Source organism: Agelaius phoeniceus, chromosome 10 (assembly GCF_051311805.1).
Source record: "Agelaius phoeniceus isolate bAgePho1 chromosome 10, bAgePho1.hap1, whole genome shotgun sequence".
NCBI classification, from domain to species: Eukaryota; Metazoa; Chordata; class Aves; order Passeriformes; family Icteridae; genus Agelaius; species Agelaius phoeniceus.
Window position 1 is genome coordinate 3,369,917 of NC_135274.1, and position 26,586 is coordinate 3,396,502.

The 26,586-nt window shown below is 41.3% G+C and overlaps 1 protein-coding gene across 2 annotated transcripts in view; it reads right to left on the reverse strand.

The window, feature by feature from the left end:
* The window catches only part of LOC129124603 (glypican-5-like), a 378,241-nt gene that overhangs the window by 85,854 nt on the left and 265,801 nt on the right, over window positions 1–26,586 (reverse strand). For both annotated transcript variants that reach the window (XM_077183633.1, XM_054639664.2), the window contains one exon: window positions 15,815–15,965. In XM_077183633.1, the coding sequence (XP_077039748.1) occupies window positions 15,815–15,965 (151 nt within the window). The remainder of the gene's footprint in view (window positions 1–15,814; window positions 15,966–26,586) is intronic.

Sequence of the window (26,586 nt, forward strand, 5' to 3'; positions counted from 1 at the left end):
AAAGAGAAGACTGGCATGGGAATGGGAAATCCTGCTGTCTCAGAAGGGGATTTATGAGCATGTCCCAAATCCCAGGAATCACTGACATGTGTGACATGGGGGAAGTGGAAAGAGCAGAGGACCTGAACGCTCCCCAGGGCAGGATTTTTGACTATTTACCTTCTAAACTCGCTGGCATTTACCCTGCAGCTGTGACCAGTGGGGAAAAGGATCATTGCAAAGACTTAACCTTAAGGCTCTTTCAGGGGAACACAGCAAACACAGAGAAGTTTCCTGCACCAAAAACCAAGGCACCTGTCTGCAAAACAGGGGAAAGAACCCTTGAGTAAAGACACACCTGTGCCAGTATTCAAGACTTCTTTGTAACAGGAGGGAACAAATAAAGGAGGATCTCCATTTTATAATAGGCTTCTGCTTTTAAAAAATTACATTATTAAGGTGTATGATCCATAAGTCCATCTAAAAAGAATGTACATTACAGAAAGGGATGGTTGATTATGTAAGTGGTGGTGGATTACATTGCACTCCAGTGTCAGCAGAACATAAAGGACTGGAAAACAATGATTTGATTTTTAACCAGATGCAGAGAGTTTGTCTATGGCTAGTCAGAAGCATTGTACTTTACATAAATGCCTCACAAATGGTGACACAGTAATTACAGCAGCAGAAAATGGCCACTATCTGTCTGCTCTGCACTTTACAGACTAAATAGAGATTTCATGCATAATGAATACACTTGTGTTAGCCCAATTCACTTTTTCAATATTATCTTATAAGGTGAGAATAATATAAATTTGAAATCGTTATTCAAGTGTTACATCTATTTTATCATGAGTTACATTTTTAATAAAATGCAACCTTACTTGAAGCACACATAATGTTTGCATAATCTGTGGAAGAAAATTGGCACTCTAGGAATTTATAATTTGCTTATTTCTCATAAAGCCTTTTGATGTATCCTGCAGATTGATAGGGTTTCAGTGTATTTATACAGAGAGAAAAATATTTTCTGTGGTTGTGTATTTGCTCCTTTGAATAGACTTCTTTACAGTTTGCAATGCATTTTCATACAGTTTGCAAAAACAAGTTTATGATTAATCTGTAGTTTAAAAAATTCATTTCAAATCTCCTTTGATACAACACACTTCCAATTTTTGTTGTGATACAGATTATGCAAATGTGCTCGACAAAGAGGATGCAAAGTGATTTTAAAGCAGAAGTTCAGCTGACAGTGCCCAGGCTGCTGTGGGAACTCAAAAGGATTGGGGGTTTACAGCCCCATGGATGGACATTGATTTCTTGGGGCTTTTCTTGGATTAATGGGGAGGCTCCCACGGGGCATTTCCTAGTGATGCATTTGGGTGTGATACCCAAATGAAGCACTGCTGTGTCCCCATTAGTGTCACACATCTTTTTCATTTACTGACAAGCTGTCAAGGACATGCTAACATGTCAGGACTCTGGAACGTGATTAAAGTGGGGTTTTTTTTTTTTTGTTTTTTTCTTTTGATAAAGCTCTTTTCAGTTCATGATATCCATGTGGAGTTTATGTTGAGGCTTAAAGCAGTTTGGAGACAGCCAGTGCCTTCCTACTCAAGTGTGGAGGACTGCACATGCAGCAGAATGCCTGGAGCAGGGCAGAACCACAGAGGGATGCTGTGCTCAGAGGAATCTCACATGCTGCTCACCAGGGCAGGAATCCCCTCTCAGCACCAAGGGACCTGAGCAGGGGACACTGCTCCATGAAAATCTGCATTCCCAACCCCGCAGGATCAGGAGGCCACAGGGAACAACACACAGCAGTGGCTGTGGGCTGGAGAGAGGGAGGAGAGAGTTCTTCCATGTGCAGCCACTGAAACTGCGGAGGCAATGCCTGGACTGCAAGTGATGCCTTAGGATTTCAGCTTTTATATGTTTCAGATCCTGTAGTGCATCAGTGCATCACTCCAAACTCCACACAGAGTGTGAGTTACTGTCCTCACAGTTTGGTCAGACAAAACAATCCCTCTGGGCCTGGACCCAAGGACACCCCACCCCAGCCTCAGGCAACAAAAAGTACAAAAAAGTGAATTGGGGGAGCAAACTGGGGGTAAATGACTTCATTGGCTGAAGCTGTAATTGGAGAATTAACCCCTGATATGTAAATGAACCAAACTTAGAATTGTCTGAAAAACTGGAGCCCATTGTCCAGCTTGGGTGTAGCCTCTGGGAGGCTGTGGCTGCCCAAGGTGAACCTGTTTGAAGGGCTTTAATAAATGCCCACTTTATTCTCTGAACCTTGTCCAGCCTCTGCTCTAGGGAGCCATCCCAAGGCATCAGAGGAGCTGAGGTTGCTGAGAAGCTGTCTGGCTCTCTTACAGAGCAATGCCATATTCCACCCTGTCTGAGGGGAAAACACAAAAACCTGATAGTGCTGTTATAAACAAAAAATCTGCCAATTTTTTTTGGGAAAAAAAGAGTTGCAGAACCAATTGGACCAGTTGTTGCCAAGGTGGAGTTCTACCTGTTTGTTATTGTAATCACTGGTCCTTGTAGCTAATTGCTCCTTTTGTATGGGTAAAGCCCTGCCTGGGGCTAAGTGTCCTTCTCCAGACAGTGAGGGGAGGGGACATGGGGGGGGCATCAGAGGGCATGCAAAATAACTTCAGGACCAGCATGCCATGGGAGGCAACTCCACCAAACTTACCAAAAAGACCCCAAAAACAACGAGCCAATACAGAATTAAGAAATTAGAGTGATGTCTGGACGTGAAGAACAGAGTGCCGAGCCTGCAGAGATGCTGAAAACCTTTGTTGCCCCTCGCCCTAAGCAGAAGACTTCAGCTGAAGGTAAGACCCTGGATGGCAAACCCAAAAGGGGGAAAACCTGGGGCTATTTCCATTATTCTCCGGAGGATGGGGCCCCCCAGCTCTGCCCTTTGAACACAGCTGCACATTCCTCCTGCTCTTCTCCTTCCATCCTTCTCGACGGCAGACCACGGACCTGTTGATCTTCCCAACCTTAAGCTAAACACTTTTAATAAAAGCATTAAAAAGAGAAAAACTCTCCTGCCCTGTTTGTTTCAACACCAACCACAGAACTGCTCTGCAGCTCCAAGAAAAGGCTCCAAATGTGAGGCTTTGAGTATGACACAGCCTCATGACTGCTGATGCTCAGGGCTTTTCCTCTGCTTTGGAAAAGCAAAACCCAGGCAGCACCTGGCTGGGTCCATGCCCCTGTGCAGCCCTTGGAGGGCTGGAATGAAATCTGCAGGGACAGTGGTTGGAGAGGCAGGGATAAGGCAAAGGATAAGGCTAAGAACTTCCAAGAAAAATCCCCTAAGGTCCATGGAATGAGCACAAGTGCAGCAGGTAGTGGCCAGACTGCTGGAACACAGGGATGTTTCTCACACCGAGGACTCAACAAAAGGAATGATGTTCCTATGGCTTTAATAAAAAATGTAGAGCTCTATCAAGAGAGAAAGAGAAAAACTTACTTCCAGTGAACATGAGTAGTTGGTCATTTTCAAAAATAGTAATTTTTTAATGCATGAATATAACATGAATATTTCAATTCCCAGGACTGTTCTGCAAGTACTTTTTATGATAAGTGATAAAATCTTCCTGCCTGGATGCAATTGTACTAAACTACTGTAATGGATTCTCTGCTTGAACTTGCAATGGAGCTGTATCCCAGATTTGGGGCTGCATCCCACTTTTGAGAGGATATTTTATTATCAATAGCTGAGTTTCAAAGGGGCCATGACCTGTGTAAATAGATAAATCAGGATATCAAAAGAAGACAGTGTCACAGTTGTTTAAACTGAAGCAATGGAATTTCTGTGCTGTGGCACAGGCCAAGCTCACTGCTGCAGGTCACCATGGGCAGCATCTTTGCAGCAGCCTTAGAGTTACCACCCTGGGCAGGAGGGAGAAGGGCAGCAGAACCCAACCCTTTGTTTGTTGGCTCAAACTGTTGTCTCATTAAGTCAAAAGCAAAATCCCCAGTGATAATTACTGGGTCAGAATCAGGTCAAACTCCCCCATCTTGTTTTTTTCTGGCCTTTATATTCTTTCCTGTGAATTTTAGAATGTAATGCCTTTAAATCAAGAACTTTCTGGCTAAAAATATCAAGCTTACTATACATTATTATTATTATAAAAGCTATATATTATTTGCAAGGGGTAAAATATTCCAGCTTGAATCAATATTTTCCCTTTTGTGTTCAAAACCTACAAAAAATATCCCCTGAAATTAACATTCTTCCAATTGCATATGTACAACAAATGTTTCCATTTTTCAAAATGAAACCTTTTCAATAGAGAACAAATTTGTGGGTTTTTAAACAGGAAGAAAACTGCTTTTCCCCCATCAGCTCTACTGTTTTTCTATTGTGTAAGAGATTTATCCTAAAGGAGTTTAGCCCAGGGCACTCTGCTTGCCCCTCCACGTTCAGGTTACTGCAAATGTTCTTTGTGCTGTTGGAGCAGTGTCCTGTGTGTGCTGCAGCTCCATACATATTTAACCAGGCTGTTGCTTTACAAGCACATGTTCAAAAGATTTTATCTAATCAAATTTTAAATAGGAAATTACTTGTCTGACTTCACATCAGAAAGCCATTCCTTTCCCTGCTGCTCCAGATTGGGTTATTAGGACTTCACTACCAAATGGTCAGCAGTGTGGCTGAGTCACCACTCTTAATTCTGGGCTATAAATATCAGATGATGTTTTATTACCAGGCACTTCCAATGCTGCAGGAGCAAATTCTCTTTAATCTCTTTAATTTGGAGAGGAATGGCAAATAATTTGGAAAGCTGAGCATTTCTAAGGTTCTCTGTGCAAGGAACAGTTCTATCAGCTGATTTCAGTGTCTCCCTCCACCTTCTGGTGATCCCAAGAGGTTTTCATGCCCACACTGACCCAGTCCTGTTTCTCTCTGAATTAACTGCTAACTGTGGGCAGCAATTCCATGCTAAGTGGGCTAAAGCTGTGGTGGTGAGAATATTCAATGACTTTCACAAGTAAATTGAACAAACTTTGAAGGAGTAGTTGTTCCCTTGTGTGCTACCTGCCTCACCACTGTTCAACATTCCCACTCATCTGGTGAGAGTTTATGGTCTGCACAGTGACAGAAATGGTACTGCCTGCATATTCAAAAGCTGGAGTTTGCTCCCCAGAATATCCACTCACAGCTTTCAGCTCTTCCAAAATGCTCATTCTGTTTCTCCTAAAGGGCTCCAGACCAGTGTTTCTCACCCTTTTTGGGCAATGGAGCTGCCCAGGCAGGTTGCTGCTGCAAGGGAGGTTTGCTTGTGCAAATCACACCTGGACCAAGAATGTGCATAATTTCAGAAAGCATAAAGGCAGGAAATGGTTTTAAATCTTGCTGAAGTGGAGACTGATCTGCAAACCTAACAGGATTGTTTATTTAGAAGATGAGCTAACTAATGTGACACAAAATACCTCAAGAGATTAAAGAAAACCCCAAGCCAAAACCATTTTCATAATTTCAAAATAACTTTTTGTCATATTCAAAGTTTGGTTGGTTCTTTATGTTTTTTTTTTTATTTATTTCAGAAATAGTTCAAATTTGGCTGGACGAACGATTAGGCATTCAGAGAAGAACAAGCACAATAGGGAGATTAAAGAAGACAACCTAAAGTATGTCAGACAATCTGTCTAAATCTTAAAAGACAGGAAGACAAGGAAAGAAAACATTTTCTGATTGTGACATTTAGGAGCCTGAACTAGGAATAGAATGCAATTTAGAAAAATAAAAGCTTCTGATACAAGCAAACATGAGGGGCAATTACTGGAGGTAAATAGAGGAAAGCAGTCTAACAGCAGTGTCAGAAGTGCTGTAGGATCTTGTATCCAGCTGACTTTGCCATCCTTGAGAACTGTGACCCTCAGTCATCCATAATTTGTGATTTCACCCTGTTTGTACAGATTGAGGCTCCACACTTCATATAAACCCAAAAAGGTTCCTAAATTCCCTGTTTTGCAAGTTAAATCCGGTTCCTGAGTTTGGGGCTACTGGGTGATGTTACAGCCCAACACACCCTAAAAGGCCTCTGAAAGGTGTCAGCTGTCCTGTCCACACTGGAGATTTCAGGAAAATACTACTTGGCTGCTTTCAGGATCAAAGGACAGAAATAAACACTCCTAAAACCAGCAGTCAGGAGACACTGTGGGATAAACCAGATGCAAAACCACCTGCCGAGGAATAATGTGCTTAATCTTTGAACACTTTTCAGGGAAGGTATTTAGGTACATGCAAGATCATCAGCTGGCTTAAGTTATTTTAAAGTACCTTGATCTCAAGGCAGCCAGATCCAGCCCTATAAATTCTTGATCCTGTTGATATGTCACATACTTTAGCCTGAAGTTCTGTTCTTTTTGTAGTAAATCGAGTCTAGAGCACAGAGCAGTTGTGCTGTGCTCTCTGTTACTGTAAAACTAAACTGTGCTTGCTTTCAGGCTATTGTTTTGATCCTAAATTTCTCAGCTGAGACATTCTGATGGCATATCTGCTGGCTTCAGGCACAACAGAACTCTTTTAAGGAGTGTTATTTTACCTTAAAATGGACAATCAAGGAATAGAAAACCTCCAAATGTGCACCTGGTGTGCTCAAGGCAGCTTCTCCCTGAAAGCAAAGACAAAGCACCCCCAAGAAACATTGGCTCAAAAGAGGGAGGGAAAACAAACCAGAGCAGTTCTTTTCCTCCTCTATAAGAACAGCAACTGCTTAGGCTTTCCTTCTGAGCTATAAAACAAGGGAAGGTGTCAGCAGGGAAAAACAGAAAGTGTATTTTCATTTGTCAAGAACTTTCAGTTCTATTTCCACTGCCAAGCAGCTGCACCACCTGCCTTGCACTTGTTGTGTGCAATGAGAGATGACAGAGGGCTTCTTAAAGCCTTGAAGGTTGCAGTAATTCATAACCTCACCTTAATTAACCTGGCAGAATTTACCTTTGGAAGAAAGAAGGCCCAGGGTTTGATTTTAGTATCTTCCTTCCTTGCAGAAAGGTGAGGAGGGCAGGAGGCAGAGGTGCAGCACAAGGAGCAGAAACAATGGCCCTGTCACCTGGCTCTGGCCAGCTAAGTGCTCCTCCCTTGTGTGGCACCAAAACCAACTGGCAGGTGAACATTTTTCTTGGGCTTTCAGGATTGTTTTGAGAATTTATAATCTAATGGCATGGATATTTTAAAGGGAGCTCCTGTGGTGTTTGTGAGGTCCCCTGGATGAGGTGAGAGATGAGAATCTGACTCCATGATCTCAGAAGGCTGATTTATTTTTTTATGATAAGATATGATATGATATGATATGATATTATATTATATGATATTATATTATATTAAACGATTACTATACTAAAACTATACTAAAGAAAGAGAAAGGAGACATCAGAAGGCTTAACAATAATTAATAATAAAAACTCATGACTGCTTCCAGAGTCCTGACACAGCTGGACTGTGATTGGTTATTAATTAAAAACAATTCACATGAAACCAATCAAACATTCACCTGTTGGATAAACAATCTCCAGACCACACTCCAAAGCAGAAAAGCACAGGAGAAGTAATCAGATAATTATTATTTACATTTTTCTCTGAGGCTTCTCAACTTCCCAGGAGAAGAAATCCTGGCAAAGGGATTTTTCAGAAAATATCATGGTGACAAAGCTTCCATTAAACAATATGAGTTATCTGTTTTGGAGCAATCTGAAGGACCTTTCATTGTTAACTCCTCTAAATTAATTTTAGCTTTATGATGTTTTGGGGGCAGATTGCCTCAGCCTTCACATTTACCCTGTCACTGTGTGGAATGACCAAGATATTGGAGCTCTCAGGTGCATTCTTGTCAGAAGGATGCAAACCACACACCTCACGAGAGCTCCATGTGAAGGATTGGTTTATTCTCCACCTGTGAGCTCTGGGTGCCAGTCTGCTCTTTAAAATGACATTCCCAAAAAAAAGCACCACGACTGTGGGGTCAAAGTATCCACCTGCACAGTGCTCCCACAGCCTGAATCAAAATGTCCTGCTTCATGTGTTTAGCAGTGCAATTTTTCTTAGAAACCTATCTTTCTCATATTTTTGCCATCAAACACCAAGGTGCTTCTTTTTGTTCATGCTCTCTGTGGTTTGACTATGGTCCTGTTTAGCATCATTCAGCTTTGTGACACTTCTGTTTAAAAGAATTCCTTTTCATTAATACCTGTGAGAAATGCTGCTGAGTGAGAACTCACTGGAAAATGAGATCAATGAGTTTTCAGTTTAGGGCTGTTTTCAAAACCCATCTCAGAAATAGATGTACACATGGAATTACTCCTGTGGAAAGTAACCAGATAAAATACTGCTGACAAGGGCAGTGAAAATTGTTCTGCTGTAAGAAATGTGTTCAAGGGACAGAGATTACTGGTAATATTTTTAGTAGAAAGTTGGTAAAAGCTCATTACCCTTCAGTGATCTCCAATGCAGTCCCTGATGGCTGCTTATTCAGAACTACTGCAAACACTTAAGCCCCAAATATCTTTATCCTCATCTCTCTAATGTTTAATTTCCTCCTACAGAACATGCTTAGGGTACCTTGAGCAACTAAAATGCTTTACCTTTTAATTTTGTCTAAATGCCGCTAGGATGATCAGAAATGTGCTGCAATTAACATTTCTCAGGTGAAATGGTAAAACTGCATTTCCCCAGTTACCATTTTGCCTCTTTGAAGGCACCAGAGATAGCACCAGAGCTGTTCAGAGAGTCACAGAGCTGGCACACAGTCTGGTGTTCCTCTAGCTACTGCTCTGCTCAGCATTAGGAGAAATTCCTGCAGGGGATGTGTTTATCTGGTCGTGCAGAAAGTCATTTCTACAACTTGGCAAAAATTCCTGTCTTGAGTGGATCTAAGCAGGAGCCCTGGTGGTGCTGGGAACTCTCACCTCAGGTCTGGGAGTGAGAATCTGAAGGAGCTGAGATCCCATTCCTTTACACCTCAAACTGTCACATCAACGCTGAGGCTGAGGAAGGCTGAGGAATGATTCTAAGATTCTTGTGTTCATTTCAGTTAAAATTATACTAAACGACAAAAAAACCCCACAAAACTTACTCCTGTATTGGCAGATTATAAAATAGATTTACCCAGGGACAGAGATGAGGAAACCTCCTTCTAGCTGTCTCTCTTTTTTTTCTCTTTTTCTCTCCCCTTGCAGCACTCTCTTCCCTCCTCTGAAGCCCCTCAGCACAGAGCAGAGCCTGCAGGAAATGCCACTGCCACCCAGAGAATCCCTCAGCCAGGTGTACCCAGGAGGGAATGGTGGGACACCACTGTGACATCAAAGCCACTCATCTCAGGACCAGACCTTCCCAAGTTCAAATAAATAATCAAAAATCTCTATTTTTAACTGGATTATTTTGGTTTCTCTGGTTTTTTCTGCTCCCATGTCTCTTCCCAAACTGTATCCTAAAACAGAAGCCACAGCCAGAAATTTGCCAGCTGTGGAGCTACCACTCACTCTCCCCCACACATGCTGAAGACCCTGGCAGGGTTTGCTTCTCCTCCTCTTGACAGAGGCTCATGTCTCTCTACCACCCCAAATGGCAAGGATAAGGTGGAGTTTTCCTGAGAATCAAACTTCTGTAAGGCTTTAACATGTTACTGTGCTGTTCTGAGGACAGAATGAGGCATTTATGCTGAGGGCAATCTAGGAATTTATAGGCTTTCTAAAAACAGAGTTGGAGATAAAATGTCTTGAGCAACAAAGGATGTAGAAAAATGGCAATGCAAGGCAGCAGGATGGGGAGGAGGTGTGATGGAGAGGTTTCTCTAGGCAGAAGATAGAAGAGACTGAAAATGCAGCATTTCTGTGAGCCAGGATCATCTGTGAGGACGTGTGGCAATGAGAAGCTGACGAGCATGGCTGACTGCCAGCAGATATTATGATCTCAGAATATTGATGTTTTGTACTAATAATTACAAAATCAGCAGCTGTACAACTGCGTATTTGGATAAATACAAGTGTAAGTGCAGCCTGTGACACGGGGAATGGAAATGAAGGATGATTAAAATGACAGGTCACACGGTAATACTGATGCCAAGAAAAGACTGACAAGCTGGGAGAATGATAACATAATAAAGCATTAAAGAATCTTGATACTCAAAAGGAAAAAACTGATAATGGAAACATTCATAAGCAGTCAGAGAAACACATTAACTTTCCATTGCTGTTGAGAGCAGATACAGATCAGAGAGAAGACAGTAAGAAAAAAGAAAATTTACTTGTCTGCACTTGTAAAGGCATACTGGGGCAAAAATGCATCCTTCTCATAAACCCTAAATAACAAATCTACAAGGAGGATAATCTCTTCAGATACTCTGAAAGATAAGCAGAAAGCTGGGAATTGTCTACACAGCCAAGAAGAAAGCAAAGAGTTGGAATCATATCATCTGAATGTTCCAAGCAGATTTGCTGTAGGTTCCCACCCAGGCAATGATCTGTGACAATAAGGCAGGATGTTCAGCTGGGATGTCCAAAATGTGAAAGTCCTTGTTCGAGGAAGGGAGCTTCATGAAGGAATTAGGAAGGAATTAGGAAGAAGTACAGAATAAAACTGTTCCTGGGATTAGGTAAGCATTTGGCAAAAATCACAGTAATAAAACACATTTAGGCCACAGTCATGGTCCAAGTCTGCCTGGGATGTCCCAGGATGTGGTTTTATTGAATGCCTGCACTGACAGACATGATTGGAGGTATTGTAAAAAATCTGCTGTGCCTGAGGGTCAGGCACTTGTTATCCATGGACACCCCCTGCTTTTGGGATGGGGACACAGCAGATGCCCAGCTCTATGTGGAACAAGGCAGTGAGCCAGGCCAAAGGAAAGCTCCCTATTTCCATTTCCAAACAATCTCAAGTTTCAAGGTATGTCAGAAGGAGTGGGGTTAACACCTGTCCCACCTGAGGGCTGAGCTTTTTGAGATTCTAACCTCAGAGAGGTGAATCTGAAGACTGAAGTTCAAGAACACCACACATTTGGGGTCATCTATTCTGTCCAGTGGGGTTGTCTATTCTGTTCAAGGATGGACTAAGCTGTGTTTTCCTTCACCAGAAGACAGCTCCACTCCCTGGGATTTTGCACAATGTTGCATCAGGCTCCTCAAGACAGAATGGGATGAATTTCTGCCTTGCACAGGCTGTGTGAAACATCCAGCCTAAGAACAGGGATCCAGGAACACCTGGGTGTCCCTGCATGCAGATGTGCTCATGCACTCGTGCCCACAGTGGTGTCAGCACAGCCTTGGCACCACAGGGCTCCACAACCTCCACACAGCTGGCTTTGGCCTTGCACTAAACTCAGGTTTAAGCCTTCCTGTGGCCTAAACATTTCCTCCACCTTTGTTTAGGAGTGAATCACCTGGTGATTTCCCTGAACTGACCCCTTAATGTTGGCTGTCATTGCTTGGGTGGGGCCCCATCCCAACACAGAGCTGGGAACTGGAATTCCTGGCACAAGCTTCCTTCCCACTTTTTAGCAAACATTTTTCTCCTCTGAAAAGGAGGCAGCAGAGGCAGGACCCAATGTGAACCTGGTGCTGCTCTCTTTTCACGAGCAGCAGGACTCTCATTTCTCTCCCTCAATCCTGCAGGGCACTGAGCACTCCCTGCTCTCTCCAGCATCCCCACCTTCATGTAAGGGTTAAAGAACAAGGACTGACACCAGTGGACTCACACTGTGATCAGAACCATGTAAGACACTGGTTCTGTGAGCAGGCTGGGCTCAGCAAAGCTCAGCCTAAGATGCTGCTTTGCCCTTCTGCCTAGAAACCTGCAGGACTGCAGCAGGACAAACCACAGAGTAACTTCCCCATCCACGCTCCAGATTTACATGGCTGGCTTTCCTCTTCTTAAATCTCTCCCAACAAAGCTTTGTTCCAAGATGATTCACAGATGTTGTCATTAAAAAGTTGGGACTTGCCAACAAATAACACATGGGCCTGCTTGAGAAACTGCTGTTCCCACAGCTTTCCCCAGGAAGAGATGCTCAGGGTAATTGGTAAGGCCTGTGAGAACAGCACATTATAAAGCATCTTCCACCATCCATAATATTTGAAGAGAATCCTGATTTCCTGAGAATTTATCTTGTTCATTTAAAAAATCACATGGATAAACACACATGATATAGAATAGATAATTAAGCCCATTAACATGAAAGAAGTGTTGATCTTTTCAGGTAATAGTGGATGGGTCAAGCAAAGACTTATTTGCAACAAACACAAACAAAATCCCAGCACTTGCTAATAGACAGCCATGTACCTTAATTATAGACATAAAATAAAATGATTAATTGATATGCAGACATGAGTCTCAAAGGCCAGAAAGTGACAAACAAAAGGACAGGACTGTACTGTCCATTGCAGGATGAGCTGAACTACAGAGAGAGCAAACCCCAACCAAAAGGGAATAAAAACCAAGAGAGGGAAAAGGGTGTTTGTTACAGTGACCTGGCTGGAATCACTTCTGTGCTCACCCACTCAGGACAGGCTGAAATCCAAATCCCAGGAGCACAGCCCTCACCCACTGAGGACAGGCTGAAATCCAAATCCCAGGGGCACAGCCCTCACCCACTCAGGACAGGCTGAAATCCAAATCCCAGGGCACAGCCCTCACCCACTCAGGACAGGCTGAAATCCAGAACCCAGGAGCACAGCCCTCACCCACTGAGGACAGGCTGAAATCCAAATCCCAGGAGCACAGCCCTCACCCACTGAGGACAGGCTGAAATCCAGATCCCAGGAGCACAGCCCTCACCCACTCAGGACAGGCTGAAATCCAAATCCCAGGGGCACAGCCTTCCCACTCAGGACAGGCTGAAATCCAAATCCCAGGAGCACAGCCCTCACCCACTGAGGACAGGCTGAAATCCAAATCCCAGGAGCACAGCCCTCACCCACTGAGGACAGGCTGAAATCCAGAACCGAGGACCACAGCCCTCACCCACTGAGGACAGGCTGAAATCCAAATCCCAGGAGCACAGCCCTCACCCACTGAGGACAGGCTGAAATGCAAATCCCAGGGGCACAGCCCTCACCCACTCAGGACAGGCTGAAATCCAAATCCCAGGAGCACAGCCTTCCCACTCAGGACAGGCTGAAATGCAAATCCGAGGGGCACAGCCCTCTGTTAGCAGCTTGGAAAAGCAACGTGGGGAGTCAGCAGGGGACCCTGTCTGGGGAGATCTTTACCAATAGCTATCAACAGAAATGTTTCATGATGGTCACCCATATACTGATGAAATTCTTGGTCATTTAGCAGTAAGGAAAAGGCTTTTTTTCTTTCCTGGGAGGTGGAAAGAAATGAGCATTCAGTAGGTTTTCAAAACCTAAAAGCAGTCTTTTGCAATGCTCTCAACACACAGAACAGTAAATATAATTTTCATATAGTTTTGAATAAATGACAGATGTAGTACATATTTACTACATTCTCCATTCTGCAATTTAGAGGCTGACATTAAAATATTTTCCTGTGTTTTTCATGGGCCTGTTGTTAAAAGCATGGCTGCTTTGCCAGAAAGTGTGTTTGGAAAGGCTTTTATTCCTTTTTCATTCCTTTTGTCCTGCTGTGTGACTCCATGCTCCCCCATGCCCCAAAGAGCTCGGTGGCATCTCACAGCTCTCCTTGTGTCTCAGCCACACCTGGAAGGACATTCCCACTGCCTTCACCACCCTTCAAACCAGGGCTCCATTTGGCATTTGGCTTTAGAGCCAGCTCACCACTCAATTTCCAGGCAAGCAGGGAACAGGCAATGCTGTCATATTCCACTTCCACAAAACAAGGGGTAGATGGACTGGATGAGTTTAAAGCTTAGGAAATACGAGTTCACAGGCTGTACAACTGCCAACATCATCTCACAGACATGCAGCAAGGGGAAATTCAACTAATCTGATGTTTGTTTTTCTTTAACATTCTATTAAAGCAAAGCAGCTCCATAATGAGATTACTGCATTTTATCTCTTAATTGTATCCAGATATGGAAAAGAGATTTACTGCTAGTGGCTTGTATACAGTACAATATTTTAAAGCTAATTATGATAGAGCATTACTATTGTCACACAATGAAATACTTATTCTTCTGTTATGAATCAATACCATTTTCTAAAATTTATTCTAACTACCTTTTTAATTGGATATACACCCTGCTAAATTCTGAAACAGACAGTTATATAAATATAATTCTTTTAAATCCAGGATGATATCAGCATAAAATATTTTAATTAAATAGATTGCAAAAAAGGAGAAAAAGTAACATTAAGTAGCTTTCTGTTATTAAAGGCAGCTGAAAGTCAAGTCTTGAAAGCATTCAAGATTTTATTTTTTAACTGCCATTGTCTGTGGAAGCATGGATACACATCCTCCCCAGATTGTGTATTAATAGTTTGGTTGTTCATTGAAGACTACCAAGCACCTGGCTTTTGTTTCTATTGCTCCACACAGAGAGGAAATCATATTACAGTATTTATCTTCCTAAATCCCCAAGGTCTGAAACCTCTACAAGTCTTTTCTTTGCTTATGGATGAAATACAGTAAACAATTAAAAAGTTAGGCAAAGAGTTTTCAAATAACATTGTATCCAAGTTCCTTTGTTCAAAAATATTGGTGAGTAGATGGTGAAAACCTCTGCTTGATCTGTCAGTTGTAATTACTTAATGATTTTTAAAAACAGTGTCCCTATGTAATGATACCCTGATCACACAGACCATCAGTGCAAACTAAAATTCAAGTATTTATAAGCTGGCACTGCAGTTACCTGTAACACTTTGCATACATTCCAAAGTACACCTTTAAGCTTGGTTTTCCTGAACAAATATTCACATCAGGGACAGCTGAAGTTTTGACCACAAGCTGATCACAGCATGTCTGCAAATCTTACCTGAGTGTGAGACACCTCCTCCCCCTCTCCACTCAGGGGCAAAGGGACAAGGAAAAGGCATTTGTTGATCTCAGCAGTTTCAAACCTACCTGAGCTCCAGCCATCTCAATGGGCATTGTTTTCAGCACTCTCATACCTGTATTTCATGTATTTACACATCCAATCCACATTATATTTACACTATGGTAAATTAAACCAGTCACATTTTGGTGAGGGAAAATGAATCAGAACTTAGAGATGAGGTAAATCAATAATATCAAGTATTTAGAAACATCTTACTTTTTATTAAGTTACTGAAAGAATTTAACTACATATCATATTGCCAGTATGTTTGTGGAAGTTGTTAGATATTGAAGCTGATTCTACACTTGCTGACATATTATCCAAGTAATTTAATGAATAAATATTGCAGAATGCAATATCTGAGACTGTCAAGAAATTTCATTTAACCAGCAGCTCACCACTAAGGAAAAACCCCACAGTATTCCTTATGGTTTTTCTTCAAGAATATATACATTGAACCAGCTCTGGATCATCCTTCAGTATGATTTTGCAATAAATAAATGTTTATGTTAACAGAGCATACTCTATAAGGTCATCAATTGTCTATTTATCTGAAGGGCCCACATTATGCAGGAAGGCTCTTCAGCATTCCTGTGATTCAGATTTCACTGCAGACATTATTCACTCTACATTTAAGTCTTTTATCTGCATGCCAAGTGTTAAATTCTATTGGGTTACTGTCTGTATCATTCTATTTTTACTGCAGCCCTTCACAGATTAAGATTCCAATCCTTGGAATTTAGTAGGATTTTGACAGCAATTCAAGCACTGTAAGTCTTAGCTCTGTCCACCTAATTGTGACACAGGAATTTCTAAGCTCTCCAAGTGCCTAGAGAAGCTGTGTTTACCTGCTGTGTGCATCCTGTCCCCAGATCCTTGGCAGCCATCCTCATCATCACAGTCTCCACTTGACTCCATCTCCTCGCTCCTTCCAGCCCCACTGCCAGCATCCCGGGGTCCCCATCTCTCCAGCTTCAGCTTGGCCTTCTCAGCATCCAGCTGAAATGGAAGAAGTGACAAAGCAAGCATGGTCAGAGTATTCACACAGTTCTACCCCTGGCACCCATCTGGTTTGTACAGCAACAAACACTTTCTCATGCACTTTCCAGAGCAGCTCCTCAAGCTGGAGGCTGTTTCTGGCAATGGCATTCAAATATTCTGGAATAACAGAGTATGCAACCAAATGTTCTGCACTGTAGATGACCAGGGGCACTTATCAAGCTTTTAATTGAAAACATCACATCTACCAGTACCACCACAGGGAGTGCTGCTCCTACAGCTGGGGAGTCTTTGCTTCTTTTCTGCCAGGGTCAGGATTAAATGCATGAGATGGTATTTCTTGTTGGGACTCAGATGTTTATTAGTGCTTCTCTATGGGACAGTCTCACAAACCCTGAGTTCTACAGCACCTCACTGTAATAAACTAAAATGGAGTCCTATCTCTCTCTCTCTACAAGGCCTTTTAAGGATAAACTGTCTAATTAAGAAATGACACCTAAATTATTTTTACTTTTAACCCAATAACCAACCACCTTTGCCCACAATGGGGACTTTTTATCCAATTACACAAAACCACCCAAACCCATGGAGAAGATGAAGAAGAAGGAGCAGCCTAAACCCTCCTGGAGGTTTAGGAGCTGCCCTAAACACTCCATCTTGCTTTAAATATATTACTATATTCTAAACCCTTAAACTCTAATTATTAATTAATTATTAATTATGATTCGCAGAGACAAATTAAAAAATTATTACACATTTCTATTCAAACTCCACAGCCACCTCCCAGTTCTGTCATTCAATTTTGGAAGCTTCTCCATGGCCTCAGGTCAAATGCAGTGTTCTCCTGGGGGTCAGTGCCTGGCAGCACAGAAAGCCCAAAATTCTCAGTAACCAGGGTTCCAACCACAGCTTTTCCTTTGCCAAGCACAGCTTGGGGAACATTTGTTAACGATGGTACAATCTGCCAGCTGTCCAAGTATTTGTTTTGAGGGATTTACAGTTGAAGACCATGACAAACTTCACAGCTGAGGTCATTTGCTACTTTTCATGATGGGCTTGGTCACTTGGAAACCTTGCCCCTGGATATGATTTTTAAGATGACTGTTCCAACAGAAAGTTGTTCATTAGAATATTTCCAGGACTGAGCACAGAATAAGAAAACCTTTTCTAAAATAAATTTAAATCTATCACACCAGGTCATGCTTGCTCTAACAACATATTTACCTCCCAACACTCAGCTTTTTGATGTTTAGATAACTCTTTCTCCTGCTGTCACCATGAACAGCTGCCTACTAGTAGCACTGTGGAAATAAATGATTTTTCAGCTCTCTAGTAGTTCCAAAAGATGAAAAATCCCGTTTCCTTGGGATTGAATCTAAACCCAGCCTGTGCATGTCACACCAAGAGCAGCACTACCTGGGGGAAAGACAAAAACCCAAACCCAAATGGCTTAGACTAATAAACTGTGTTATAAGGCAAATATTGATCAGGCAAGAATGGTCCAGGAGAAGCCTGAACCTTTCCCCCACACCTGAGGAGCACTGACCAGATGGAAAAACTGCTCTCAAAGCCTCTGCAGGGCTGCCAGACTGGATCTATCCAATACCCTTCAGCACAAGAATCTTCCTCCCAAAGTACTCCAGATCCATTTCAGGCTTTGTGATCTGCTTCATACCAGAGGACTGATTATTCTTGGTACTGAGCAAAATGTACTTTGAAATGTAACACTTTGGAGATTCAAACTCTACAAAGGAGCAGTTCTGGGAGCTGGGGGTGAACTGGAGCACAGGGCTAATACAACTGCATTAACTGGGCTGAAAGGATGGTGATGGATGCAGCAGTTTCTCTGCTGTGGGAAGTTTTGTGGCACAGTCTCCTTCTTCAGGTGCTGGAGCTGCCATGCTCCACTCTGGGGCTGACCAACGCTTGGAGCAGAGATCTGGTTCTGTGGAACAACAGATGCCAACTTCTACAAGGCAGAAGTCAGGAAATTCTGCACCTCTCCCTGCAGAGCTCAGTTTGCCCCTTCTGAAGACACAAATAACTGCACAGGGCACTGGGAAGATCAGCAAGTGGGAGGAGAGGGTATGGACTCAAGTGGGGAAGCACGTTGAGCACTCTCTAATTGTTACTGCATGTCTGCTTTTTATAAACAAGTTGCTTAATGTTGAGCCTTGGTATTCACAACCATGAAGACCCATGTCACAGCAATACAAAACAACATTTTTGTTAAACAATAGGAAAATTTTGCCTATGAGGGAGAAAGATAACTCAGTTCTTTCACAAATTTATTGTGTCGTGGTCATATTAGAAAAGCCTCATCCATTCTTAGTTATAATTCTTCAGAATGAAAAGAAATGGCTAAGTGGCAAACAGAAGAGACACAGAATTTAATAAAGGCTTTTAATGACTGTTTGCAAGTCAGAGCAGAAATGTTTACTGCCTGGTAAGGCACTCCTCCTTTGCAAAGATCTGATTTCCTTCATTGCCCATGGCTCCAATCCTGACCTCTGCTCAAAACGAGCAATACTTGAACCAAATGGGCCCCAGCTGCAAGGAGGAAGCTGAGCTTTCCAGCGTGGTGCACTGCAGCATTTCTGGGTTCTGGTGCCTTCACTGCAGCAAGAGAGGAGCTGGAGCCAGGATCTGCATCTCCTCTGGACCTCTCAAGGTGCATCCAGCCCTTCCTTGGCTTGCCAGCAGAGAGGGGCCACCAAATGACCCAGAGCCCTGATATCCAGGTTCACCATGACCACCTCAGCTCAGGGGCAGCCTACTAACCCCTTTCACCTTGGATACCCTTTCCCAGCCTCTTCACAACAGGGCTTTTATGTCCTGTGGCTACCACTTAGCTAGAATGATGGACCAGAGCCTGATTCTGAGCACCAGAAAAGCTTTATCTATAAAGAAACTCATTCCAGGAGATGGGACAGTGTAGCCCCTTCAGTGAGGAGCTCCAGACACACCAAGCATCCCTGTTGAGAAGGCAGTATCACCATTTTTCAGTGACTTGTGACCCAGCATCCTTCTCTTTTCCACATTCTGAAGGGACAGCTGTCCTTTGGCTACTGCCACAGGAATCCAGTGAGATCAGTGTTTCAGGGCAATAGCAAAGCTTATGGCAGCATGTCCCAGTCTCTCTTTTTTCACAGAATAACAGAAACCTGTCTCAAAGGCCTGAGACTGCACCCTGGAGGTGTTTAAAAAAGCCTGGACAAGGCACTCAGTGCCATGGTGAAGTTGGTGAGGTGTTAGGGCATAGGTTGGACTAGATGACCTTCAAGGTCTTTTCCAACCCAGAAAATAGCACCAACTGCATCAGGATGGACTGGGATGGTGGAGCTGTAGAAGACCAGAATGGAAGACATTAATAATAATTTTTGGTTCTCTGGTCCCAGGGGCTGGGTGTGGGCAGGGAATACCTGCTGTGCTTGGTGTGTGGGACTGCAAGGTCCCCACAGAGGAGCTGGAGGTCCCCTGGAGGTTCAGGTCATCTTCAGAGACAGCCTGGCAGACACAGCTCTGTTAGAAACCTTGACCAATTCTCCAGGCTGCTGCCACCAAGCACAAATCCTCCTGCTTCCCCAGATGGCTGTGGGGAGAAGCAGAGTGCCTTGTCCCTATTTAACACTGGGGAGCAGAGATGAGAGTCAGATGTGGCATTTCTAGCATTGCTTAAGAGGCACTCTTTAAAAACACCTTATTTTGGTGGCTCTTTCCCTGCCAGCTGACAAATGATGCCATCCAGCCACTCTGGCAACTCTGCACAACAGCTCCTGCCTGGTGCTCAGAATTGATGCCTTGGTTAAATAATAGCAAGGAATTTCAGGCTGGGCCCTGCAGCTTGTGCCTTTACCTTCACAAAGCAGAAGATTCCAGGGAATACTGCAATTTAACAGCTTAAAAATTAAGTCTTCAAGTTTTTGTGAAAGATTTTTTTTTCCTTTTGAAAAGGTTATATAAATAGATCAATAAGATTTGTACAGTCCAACTGGAAACTGACTCAAATCAGGAGTTTTCCCAATATTATTCCCTGCAATAAGCTTTGGATCAGGTTCATAAACCTCTGAAGGGTTTCTGAGAAGCTATATACTGCTTCTGTGGGGAAGTTTTAGTGTGTGTATCTGACTCAGCTGAAAGTAAAAATCACATATTACTATTCAGCTCTGAGTCAGACACAGATGACTCTGCTGCATGGATTTTATTTATTCCAGCAAAGGTCCCAGCCTTAAGTGACATTAAAAAAACCCCCCAAGTTCTGCTGACATAAGGTTTTCTGGAGAAGAAAGAAATCATATGAGAGTGGCTCCTGTCTTTCTCCCCTGTTAATACTTCATGATGTAGCACACACACTCCCAGTCACATAAAAGAGTCCTTCAGACTTCAGAGGCTTCAAAGAGCCCCTGCCACAGAACCCCTGAGCTCTCCACAACCAGTGTAACCCTAATTCTCCCTCTGAACACAGGTTGTGGCAGAATACAAATTCATTTTCATGGTTTTTCATGAAGCCACGTTCCACTTGAATACTTCCACACTTTAATGAAATAATAACTGCTTCCCTCCATGGAAACCATTGTAGTAAAAGGTGCCAATTTCTATCTGTTCCATTGATCAGTCTATTTGCATCATATATGCATGTGTATGATTTCAGGCTGTAGGATAATAACCCCATTTTATCAGAAAATAGGTTTTAAAAATTATATTTTACACCACAGTTTCAGACTTCTCAAGTCAATGAACACAACAATGAAAAGATACTCTTTGAATAAAGCTACTTAAAAGTTGTGTGCTTGGAATATTCAGAGAGAAATTCCATAGAATAATTGTTCCAGAGGGATTTGGTAATGAGTTTTCTACATGACAGATTGCACTGGGAATGCTTTTTCCTTCTGAAAATGTGAAATGTGCCTTGTGTCCACTCACCATGTGAGCACACCTATCACTCTCTGGTGTTTCCAGTGGGAGGAAAAACCAGCTGATTGTACACTGCCTTTAGGAACTCTAAGCTAAACATGATTTTTTCTCAAGGTACCCACAAGCAGCTGCCTTTTTCAAAGTGCTCCAGTGACATAATAGTGACATAAATATGATTTGCAGAGACAAAGGTTTTGTCAGCTTATGCACAAATAATGCACAAAGCCTCATCTTGAAAAGAGTCATAAATGACTCAATCCTCCCATTCATTTCTTTAAAAATAAAAATAAAAAATCCTTTCTAAACCATTATTAGGTCAGAAATGACTACAACTGGAAAAGACAATGTGCCTTTGTTTCTGGCCTGTTATATACATTTTTTCTTAGGAACTGACATACTGCTTTAGGCATAAAGCTGCATTTTACTGGTGCCTTGTGACTGAGCAGATGTTCTGTCATTTCACAAAACAATAGCAACATAACAAATTTTAGACATAACTGCCATGTATACGCTTATTCCAAGTGGGACCTCTCTGAGATAACATTTATGGCTCATTCTCCTCCATATATGCTCTTATCTCCTTTATAAAAGCCTTTGGCAGTTGTTTTTTTTTTTTCTTCTTTTCATATTATCTAGCACTCATCTATTACAATGTAAGTAAGGAAAATAAACTTATTTAGCTTCAATTTTGTCAGCCATTTTCTTTGGTTCATTCTTCCTTTGTCTCTATTTCACAGAAACCCCAGAAGGCCTGATGAATTATCCCCTCCTAGTTTCTTCAGGAAGTGGTACAGCTCAAGGAGGTTTCTGCTGCTGTCACCATGAACAGCTGCCTACAGCAGCACTGTGGAAATAAAGGATTTTTCAGCTCATTGGTAGCTCCAAAAGAGCTCCAAAATCCCCTTTTTAGCAGAAGTGAACAGAAATTCAACCTTCTGCAGCAACCAACACCCCCAGCCCTCCTTCTGCTGTTTATTCAGATCCTTCCAATAACCTTTCACGACACATCCTGCTTCACAAGTCACCTGGACACATTACAATCATTGAAATGAACAGCTATACATAATTTATGGGGCACACTTATGGGCTGACAATGGCTTTGGAATTTCATCCACATCCCTCCAGAGCAGACCTTTTCAGCTCAGGAACTGGACCAACACTGGTAAATTCCTTTGTTCTGTGGTTTTCTCTCCAGCCTAAGCACCTCACATTTACATACATTGATATTTGATTTATTGTCTGTGCCCATGCTCAGACAATATATAAATATATAAAAATATATATATTTATATATTTATAAATCTATATATAAAAATATATATTTATAAATATATATAATATATATTAAATATATTATATATAAATATATTATATATATGTATTATATATATAAATATATATATTTTATATATAAATATATAAATATATATAATATATATTATATAAAATATATCTATTTATAGATATATTTATATAAAAATATATTTATATATATAGAATATATATATAAATATATATAAATATATATAAATATATAAATATATATATAAATATAATATATTTATATAAATATATAAGAATATATAAATATATCTATTTTATATGCAAAATAAATACATATATTTATTTTATATATTTATATATGAATATATATTTTATTTGCATATTTTATATTACATGCAATATGTATATTTTATATGCAATATAGATTTATTTTATATGAAGAGAAAAGCTCTCTTGAGGCACATGGAAACATGCTAAGTGCAAGACTCAGAAAGGGGGACCCAATACCTTCTTTTGCCCTCTGCCTTAGTGTATCTCCACTCAAGGAATTTCAAAGTTCTTTTTCTATTTTTGGCAATTTTTTCCTCAGGTTTTTTCTGATTTGTTCTCCCACCAAGTTTCTCAGAATAACCCTGCCCTCTCTGTATTGGTTTGGGACACTGCAGCTCCCCACAGAGCCACTTTTGGATAAACTGCACCAATTTCTGGTGGAGCAGGACAGGCTTCCAGATCCAGCAGCAGGAGGGTCACAGTGACAGAAAACTTCCTTGGCATCACTGCATGTGGCAGGGGAAATGACACAGCTGCTTCTACTGTCTTTTCCATGTTGTTTTTCATCTTCTGCTTCATTCTAGGATTATTTTGTTCCAAGCACGTTGATTATTTGATCAACCCTCCCATTATTTCTGAGCATCTCCAGTAGGAGCTGTACATCTTCTGGGAAGGTCAGGATTTGTTTTCTGATTTTATCCATCTTTTTCTAAGCCAAAAAAGCTGTTGGAATTGGTATTTTGATTTGTTTTGACTTGCTTTTATCCACATCAAATCACTAAATTACTGCTTTCAGAAACAGCATCTGTATTCCTACAATGGCTTTAGATTCTTATGGTTTCAATGGAAGTTTCTTGCAAACATTCCTTTATTTTCTCTATATTCCCCTCCTAATTTTAAAGCCTTAGCTTCTCCACACACACACACTTACCATCCTCTTTCATTGAGGCTTTGTATTTGCCCACATCTGTCTCTACCTGTGATTCCTTTTTGCTCCTCTGGTTTATGCAGATTGACTTGTTACCCTCTTCCAGACAGTTTTACTGCCAGGTGACACACTGGATACCTACAAATCCACACTTGCACTTATCTTTGACTACTTTTCATTTCTCCTCTGAGTCCTTCCTCCAGCCTGGCTGTGTCTCTGATTTCCTGGCCATTCCACTGCAGATCCATACCCAAGAGCAGAGGAGCTAAAAGCATTTATTTCTTCCTGGTTGGGTTACAAATGTTTCAGCAGGAATCTAAAGATGCTTTTTAGAGATTCACTTTGTTACACTGCACAATTAATGCTTCTATTTTTGCAGTTTATGGTTTCTGTTTTCCAACTGCTTATCCAAGGAGAGCTAGGAGGCTGCTAGCACCAGGAGCAGCTCAATATTCACTGAATTAAGTTACACAAGCTACAAATGTTCTCCTATTTACTGATTTCACTGTGAAGGAGCAACAAGAATGTGCACTCAAAGAACCTTACACTATTAGCAAGAGCTTCATAGTAACAGTTTGGGTAAAATGTCACCCAAAAAGCACTAATTGTGACTGATTGTAAAGTGAGCACAAGTTAAAAAAATACTTGTTCCAGTTAAAAATGTGCTTAAACAGATGTTTACAGAGAAGAAAGAAAATCTGATTTAAATTCAGCAAGTCAATTGGGGCAAGGGAGCAGCAAAACCTCTCCTTGATGTCTGGTCTTGGTGTTGGGCTGTAACATTTTGGTATTTTGTGATGCACTAAAGAAGATCCTTCTGATCTAGTATCTAACATGCCTAACTCAGACATAGATATTGGGTTAGTCCCTGCCACAGCTGTGAATTCCACCTTTAGACAGAAAATGTAGCCCAGTGTTGCCCACAAACATAGCTGGCTTTTTAAGCTGCAGTACGTGTCGTTTGAAAATAGAGCATATGGCAAAAAAATCTGTCGTGTTACACTGAAGACTCTCTGCATCTTGTTAAGGTAAAAAAGAGGTAAACAATTGCAATAAAATTGTAATATTTTGTAATAAAAATGTAACATAAACATAATTATTGGTGAGGAATAGGCAGTAGTTGCTTACAAAAGACCTTAGACTCTTCAAAGTAGTTCACTTTGGAAAGGAGAAAAAGCCCTTTAGACAGCATAGTGTACTTCCAAAAATAAAACCTGCTTACAAAAGACCTTTTACCCTTCAAAATAGTTCATTATTTGGGAGGGGGTCTGTTTGATACAGCAGCTTCAGAGGCAGAGGGTTGCTGGGAGTGCCCATAAGGTAGAGAGAATGATATAAAAACCACAGAAGTTTGGTTTAAAGATTAAGAATGTAAATGACCAGAAATTGTAGGTATGTCTGTCTCTTTTCAGTGGGCTCTTGCTTACCCCTCAGCTCTTTGTGCATGATATTCACTGCAGCATGGCTCAAATATCAAGTTTTGTATAGATAAAATATACTAAGACATACTACTTATATAAAATATACTATATTTTATATAGATAAAATGTTTTTATATATAAAATAGTATATATGTAAATATACTATATTAAGTAAATATATACTATTTTAAATAGATGAAATATTTTATATATATAAAATACTACTATTTTACTATTTTACTTAGTAAATACTACTATTTTACTTAGTAAAATATACTAAGAGCCTGAGAAGACCATGCACAAAGATGACTGGAAGAATCTGGTTCTTACTGGTAAAAGGTGTTTTGCCTTTCCCTTCAATGCAGACATCTCTGAGAATAAAAGAAGCATAGAAAAAACCAGGTGGAAATAAGCATTTTAACTATCAGAGTGATGAGTTTTGGGAGCAGTCTCCCACGAGGAAGGTGGGGACAAAAATTCTCAAGCATTTGCAAGCCCTGGCTGAATAAATGGGCGAGGGGAGTTGCCTGTGATGTCAGTGAGATACATGAGGTATTTCAGGAAGTCTCTCCCACATTTCTATCCTGTAGCTCTACACTCCACTGGTTTCTAATATTAGAAAATTGATTTGTAAAATCCCAAACCAGAACTACCCACCATTAGCAATTAGGAGTGGGGTTTTTTTCCTTGCTTCTCTATGTGGGAAAATTGTGTCTACCTAGCAAATTATGTCCATTCTTTCTTCTAGGCTAAGAATGAAGCCTCTTAATTGTGCCTGAAGTCAAAATGTGGTTCAAAAAATGTATTAATTATTACTGGGGCTTAACATGGTTTACAAATGAGCTCTGACTCATCAGGGTGTAGATGCCTAATAACAGCCAAGGACCTTGTGTCTGCTCAGCCTTGGGAAGTGTGAAATGAGAAGTGCCCGCAATCAGCAGGCTGGTCACACTCCATCAGCCCAGGAATGGCACCCTTCTGCTAAGCTGCATGTTTTTATGGGCTAAGTGAGTAAACAGTGGCCAATCTCAATTGTCTAAGGAACAGAGCCAACCTTTCTCCTTGCTTTGTACTCTGACAGCAATTACCTTTGTTATTTGCTGAGGGAAATGTTCATGACATGCTCCAGTGCATGTTAATTCTGTTTCATGTTCTTGGATAATTATCTGTTTTCAAGCTCTGTGTTGGAGAACATCATTTTCATACTATGAAAAGTTTGACATTTCATTGGAAAGACTTGTGAACAATCAAAGTCTCTCATTTCTTGGAAGTGCTCAACAGACCCAGGCTTCAAATTTGACATTTCGTGTTAAAACATGACAGAAGCAGGGATCTGCTTAGGCTCCTCCACACTAAATCACAGCAATAAAGCACTAAAATACAACATGGAATGAAGTATGGAAAATATGGAAAGAAGATGGGTAATGATGTTTGTCATCCATTTAGCATGTATCAATGCTGGGAGCTAAATCACCAATTATTCACTACACAAGCTAACCAGCTTTAATGACACTGCAACCCAAAGCCACATATAAAAATAATCTCACTGTCTCAGTACCACCACGCTTCTCTGAAATCATGAATATCATAAATATGTTGTATTATGTAGAAAGTGCCACATGTAGGAAAAAAAAGAGAAATTAAAGGATTGGAGCCTGTGCTGCTATGAATCAGCAAACTGAATTCTGTGGAGCTGCTCCAGTTTCTTCCACACGAAGGGCCAGCCCAGATTTTTTCTGTTTGGGAAAGCATGGTGTTGTAACAGAACAGACAAATGCATTTCATGTTGCATAAGCCTGACAGA